The sequence below is a fragment of the Delphinapterus leucas genome, chromosome 10 (genome assembly GCF_059928025.1).
Source record: "Delphinapterus leucas isolate spDelLeu-1000000601 "Yukka" chromosome 10, BTC_Dleu_Yukka2, whole genome shotgun sequence".
NCBI lineage: Eukaryota > Metazoa > Chordata > Mammalia > Artiodactyla > Monodontidae > Delphinapterus > Delphinapterus leucas.
In genome coordinates, this window is record NC_143138.1 from 23,645,137 (window position 1) to 23,651,460 (window position 6,324).

At 54.1% G+C, this 6,324-nt stretch overlaps 1 protein-coding gene across 1 annotated transcript; it reads right to left on the reverse strand.

Annotated features, from left to right (window-relative positions):
* Positions 1–3,722: 3,722 nt before the first annotated feature.
* PRRT1 (proline rich transmembrane protein 1) lies at positions 3,723–6,324 on the reverse strand. Its single transcript, XM_022566570.2, has 4 exons — positions 6,154–6,324; positions 4,707–5,242; positions 4,167–4,352; positions 3,723–3,988 (listed from the first exon to the last, which is right to left on the reverse strand). The coding sequence occupies exons 1-4, from the start codon at positions 6,170–6,172 to the stop codon at positions 3,812–3,814; spliced, it is 918 nt and encodes a 305-aa protein (XP_022422278.1). The 5' UTR covers positions 6,173–6,324; the 3' UTR covers positions 3,723–3,811.

Consider the following 6,324-nt stretch of genomic DNA (forward strand, 5'->3'; position numbering starts at 1 on the left):
TGTCTTTAAAAATATTGACGCCTGAGTCCCAAGAGATTGTGATTTAATTGGTTTAGGATGCGACCTGGGGTTTGGGATTTTTAATGCTCCCCAGATGACTATAATGTACAGCCAGGGGTAAAAATCATGGCTCCAAGGAATGCCTGGAGCTATGTTTAGAAGCCCACTGCTTTAGTCCAACCCGTAATAGAGAGAGATTCCCTCTTGCTGGAGTGAAGGGGTCAATTGATCTGAGCCTTGAAGGATAGGTACATTTTAGCCAAGTGAAGAAGCAGATGTGAAGGGAAGGAGAATATCGTGAGCAAAAGCTTAGATGTGGTCTGAAACACATGACAAGCAGCAAACAATTTGGTTTGTAACAGGCAGAGATTGGAGTAAGAGGTCTTAGATTTGAAGAACAGCTGGGTAAAGACCTGAAGTGGGAATGGTGAATAATACAGTTTGGTTCCAGAGGAAGCTGGATGATTTCAAATTATGGAAGAGGTTGAAGGCCAGATTAAAATTGTGTAACCGGGTGAGTAAACAATAGGGAATCTTGAAGGGCTTTTGAGAGGTGTGTTAAGGGGTTGTGAGAAGTGTGTTTAGGGAGGATAACCTGACAGCAGTGTCAAGGGAGACTTGAGGTAGGGAGAGGTAGGAAAGGGGAGCTGTTGCAATAATCCTAGATGAGGTCATTTTTCCAGCAAGAGTTGGGAAAAAGTTACAGATTCAAAAGACATTGTGATGGCAGAATTGACTGGGCTTAACAGCTCACCAAAAGTAAAGGCAGGAAGGAGGTGGAAGGGGCGTCACGTTTTCCAGATAAGGGTGCCCAGGAAATGGTGCTGTCTACAAAGGTAGGGAAGCAGGTTTTCAGCAGCATTTCATCTGTTTGGTTTGGAACCTGCTGAGTTTAGAGAACCAGCAGCATTGTCCAACCATCCGTGTTCCACAAGCACCAGAAGAATGTCTGCCTATAAATACATAGGTTGCAGAATGTCTTAGTCAACTTGGGCTGCTGTAACAGAATACCATAAACTGGCTGTCTTATAAACAACAGAAATAAATTTCTCACAGTCCTGGAGGCTGGGAATTCCAAGATTAAGGTGCTGGCAGATTCAGTGTCTGGTGAGAGCTCCTTCTGGTTCATAGACAGCCTTCTTCTAGCTATGTCCTCACATGGTGGAAGGAGCAAGAGAGCTCTCTGGAGTCTCTTTTATAAGGGCACTAATACCATCCATGAGGGCGTACCTTTAAGAGCTAATCATCTCCCAAATGCCCCATCATCACATTGGGGATTAGGCTTCAACAGATGAATTTTGGGAAAACACATTCAGTCTGTAGCAAAGAAGCATCTGGTTACAAATGACGTCTGAGTTTGGAGTGGATGAGATTTTTTCAAGGGAAATTCTCAAAGAAGGGAAAAGAAATCCAGATATAGATACTTAGGGCACATGGGAGGGTTCAGAGGGGCAGTGTACTGTGAAAATGCCATTGATTTTGGCTCCTGGTAACTTTTGGTCATTGCGTACTGTTTGAAAGAACAATTTCGGTAGAGTTGGGAATGGAAGCGTATTTCAAAGGGTTAAGAAGCAGTGGGTATGAAAGAAAGACATTTCTGACAACAATACACCCTGTTCAACAGGGGAAAAGTGAGTAGGTAGCGAGGAAGTGCAAGCTGCAGATGTCACTTCTTTTTTCACGAAATTGGGTACGGAAGGCACATGAAACCTGAAACATCCAAAGGAGAACCCATGATCTCCATACTCCATCCCATCCTCATCCCATGTCTCCTATCACAGTGCATGGCTTTCCTTCTAGATTACAAACTTCATGAGCTTCAGTGTTCATACCTGCTGTCTCGGACAATGTCTCAGCAGTATCCTGCATGGAATACAAGATAGGACCCTGTCCTGCAGGTGTACAACTGAAGATACCAAGTCCACCGCTTGTGCCTCCTCCCCCTCCCCAAGAGGTCTCCTGGTTGATCTCAGGATAGCAGAGAGCAACTAGCCCCAGGCAGACTTGAGAGGCTCTGGACTTCCTCCCTGGCACTCAACTTTGGTCAGAATGTTTGTGTGCCCTCCCCTCTCCCCCAATTCATATATTGAAATTCTAATGTGCAATACAATGGTATTAGGAGGTGAGGCCTTTGGGAGGTACTTAGGTCATGAGAGTAGAGCCCTCACGAGTGGGATTAGTGCTCTTATAAAAGAGACCCCAAAGAGCTCCCTAGCCCTTTCGGCCAAGTGAGGATAGAGTGAGAGGTCTACAACCCAGAAGAGGGCCTGCACTGACTGTGCTGGCACCCTGATCTCAGACTTGCAGTAAATTTCTGTTCTTTATAAGCCATCCAGTGATGGTATTTTTGTTATAGCAGCCCGACTCCCACAGCTCTTTGCTCCCTTTGCCTTCCCTACACTGGTACAACACACCAAGTAGGGCTAATCCAAGTTGTCTGCCACCCTTCAGCCTGCAAGCAGGAACAGCTGTGGGCAAATGGCATTTTTCCCTGCCCCATGCCACCCTACCCCTGGCCAACTTTTTCAGAATGGTCTGCCTTCTTTCCTCCTGACTTCCTGGAGTTCTGGGGATAGATCCCTGGGTCTGCTTGTAAATCTTCCCTCCTCTCCAAAGCCTTAAGCCCAGTCTGGTAAGGAGTGGAAAAGGTGTGCTGGGTAAAGATATCCCTACCAAGGATGGATCTCAAGGTCTTCCCCAGTAGGATTCCCAGGGAGGCCCCTTCCCCCCATATTTGTGTTTGTCTCTCTGGTGTCCTGGGAATCTGTCTCCTCTCACTTTTGTCTCTGTCAGTTTTCTTCCCGCACTTTCCCCATGCCCCCAGAAGGGGAGATGAGGGGAGGTGAAAGGGGAAACCAAAAAAGCAGGGTCTTTGCAAGGCTGCAGTCTTTGGAGTTGCATGTGATAAATCCACTTAATCTATTTAATATTGTCTTTCAGAAATTCACACACACACTCACACACAGATCAGAACAAGGTGAGGACTACCGAGGGGACGGGGAGGGACCGGCTCCCTCCGGACACTGGAAGGTTTGTACCCTAGGTTCCCTTCTGCCCGACCGCCCAGGAGTTGGGATAGGAGGAAGGGAGTATTTACAGAGAACGGGGACGTAATCTTCATCCCAGGGTGAAGGTTCTGAAACCGGTAACCTCCCAAATCTCATTCCAAAAAAATCAAAAGTAGACAGAGGTTCCGGGATTAGCAAGAAAAGAGGCGGGGATGAGGTGGAGGAGAAACGGAACAGTACTCGCAAAAATGGGAGTGAGCGTGGGGGCGTGGCTACCCTGGGGCTCGGCTCTCGCGCCGGGCAAAGGGGAGGAGTCTGTCAGTAAGGGGGCGAGGCCTGGCGCCACAAACCCAATCACCGGACTGAATCACCCCGCAGGGAAGAAAAGAAGGCGGAGCCTGCCGACCTGGAGGCGGGGCTTTATCAGAGCCGGGGCGGAGCCTATACAGGAGGCGGGGCTTTATGGACAAGTTTCCAGGCTGCGGAGCAGTGACCGAGGGAGTTCGGCCGGGGGCGCTGTATTTAGAGGGGTTGGGGGCCTGGAGCGACTGAGGGGCCCGGCATTTGGCCGGAATCCCAGGAAGCGGCGTCCCTGTTAGTGTGGGTTTTGGCGGGGTTCCTGAGGAACTGGATTCGGAGCGTGCCCGCAAGGCGAGAGTTTCTGTAGAGGCCTAGTTTAGGATGTAACCAAGTCCGGTGGCCCCAGAAGCGGGTGTGCAGGGCGCCCGCTGGATCCGCGGCTTGACGGCAAAACGCGCTTGGGAGGTCGAGGGGCGCAGAGTCGGGCCGGGCCGTAGGCGTCCTTACGGATCCCAATAGTTCTCGTGGTGCTGTGCAGCAATGATGATGACTACGGTGAGGATGGTACAGAGCACCATGGCTGCTATGCCCACGGCCAGGGAGATGAAGGAGAAGTTCCGGGCCTCTCGTGAAGCGATCTCGGCTGACACCATGTCTCCGCGGGCCAAGGCCGTGCGCACCTGCGGGGGAGGGTGGGGGAGAGCAGATCAGAGAGCTGCTACCTCGGCCGCACGCCTCAGTCTCCCTCTAAGGTGCTCCCCAAAACGTCCAGCACTCCATGGGATTAAGGAAGACCTAGTGAGCCCTCCTCTCCATACTCCGCCTCCATTCCCTCCCCCCTCCCACCCCCCCACGCACCTGCACTGCCTTGAAGATGGCAATGATGCCCGTAGGCCAGAAGCAGCAGATGGTGGTCAGCACTGCGATGGGCATATAGTCATGGGGCGGGCGCCTCGGCTCCAGCAGGGCCAGCCCTGGGCCTTGGGGCGGCGGGGGAAGCGTGGAGGTTACTCCCGTTCCCCCCGGGGTCCCGCCGGCATAGGGCTGTGGAAGGAAGGTTGTGGGGAGAGGACGTCACTCTAACCCTCCTTGAGCCCACCAATTTTCCACGTCTGGCAGAGAAAGAGGGTTGTTTCCTTCTTTCAAACCTCCTCTGGACTTTTAGGCTGTTTCCCCTGCCAGGCCTTGATCTTTGACTCCAGCTGACCACCAGACCACTCCCTCCCCGCCTCGCCCCATTCCCAGGCTTTTCCTTAGTCTCTCCTCTCCCTTGGCCCCAGAACGCCGCCTGGTCCCCTGGCCCTGTTTCTCTATCCCACCAGCCCCTCAGTGTGTCCCCAATTCCAGGTCCTGTTCTATCCCCCCCTTCCCCCAGGCCCCTGTCCGTCCCGTACTCACCGCGCCCACCGGGTAGACTGGCACGTAGGCAGTGCAAGGCTGCAGCTGTAAGGGGTAACCAGGGGCTACGTAGCCCCCCAGTGACAGCGTGCCTACCGCTCCAGTGTGCGTGGGCACCACGAACCCCGGGGCCTGGGCAGTGTGAGCGGGCGCCGGCGGGGGCGGGGCGGCGGCGGCGGGCGGCGGCGGGGGTAGTGGGCCCTCGAAGCGAGTCTCCTGCAGGTAAGGGTCGGGTGGCATGCGGGGCAAGGTAGCGCAGCCGGGTGGGGGTACCCCAGCGGCCGGGCCGGGCGGGACGTGATGCGGAGGCCTCGGCAAGGTGGCGGAGGACGAGGGACCGCGCAGAGCGGCGGCCCCGGAAGCCAGGCCCCCAGCCCCTAAGCGCGGGAGGGTGGCAGTGCCAGACTGGTGGTAGTGGTGGTGGTGGTGATGGTGCGAGGAAGGGGCTGTCTGTGGGGGCGGGGCGGGAGGTTCGGCCGGGGGCTGGGGGGCATTGTAGGGTGGTGGAGAGGTGTGAGGGACTGAGTCGGGGAGGCCTGGGGGCGGTGAGCAGGGGTGTGGGGAGAGATAAGACAGATGAGATAAGGAGGGGCAGGGGGAGACACAGAGGGTCAGGGATGGAGGAAGATAATGGGAGAGACAGAGAGGAGATGGGTGAGAAGCCATCTCATTCTTGGGGCAGCAGAGAGGTTGTATCTAGGCCATCAGCTCCCCCCCCCGCCCCCGCTTTTCAATCTAGTTTTGAGGTCATAACTCTCTTCTGCTCCTCTCCCTTCTTCAGCAATGGGCACACAGCTTTAACCTGCAGACCCAAATTCATATGCTCCTTGGCTTATGGCTGCCTTTGGGCTAGCCTATGCGAGCTGGTCCTGTGTGTGCACGTGTGTAGACATGCAACACTGTGTTAACATGTGCTCAGTTCAACAGTTGTATAAACACAGGTAGGATAACATGTTCCTCTCTGCCATTCCTTCAGTGGGGAGGGGGTGCCCTAGTCTCTTTGGGAGTCTCAGTACCACTTTTAGGACAGATTAAAGAAGGGTCCTCTGGATTTTACTCCCCTGGCAACCCCCATCTGATCATCTCTCCATATTTCCCCATTGGATGTCTCCATGCGAGCCAGTGTCATCTGTCCGTCTGTCACTTGCAATGATGCGATCCATGCAGTACCTGGCTGATGCTAAGTCACTCTTGTACTTCCCTCGCCCTCTCAACCTGCCCCCCTAACCCATGTTTTTGGCAAGGGACTGAGGCTGAGACTGGCAGGAGGAAAGGAAGAGAAGGGAGGGATATAAAAAGAGGAGGGGGTTTGGGGGTCGGGGTGTGGAGAGCTGGATACAAGGGGAATGAAACAGAACCAACCGCTAGGGAGGGGTAAGGGAGGGGGTGGGGGGGGAAGAGTCAGGAGACACTGGAGAGGGCTGGAGGTTTTGTTGTTGTTTTCTACCTGACTTTTCGGATGACATGCCTGCTGTCTCGCTGGGACAGGATCCGTGCAACCGGAGTCTGGAGTCAGGATCCCTGGCTAGCACCGGAGTCTGGGTGCGCAGATTGCGCAGCCGGCAGCAGTGCAGAGATGGAGAGATGAAGACTGTGGTGGCGGGGGGCGGAGGGAAAG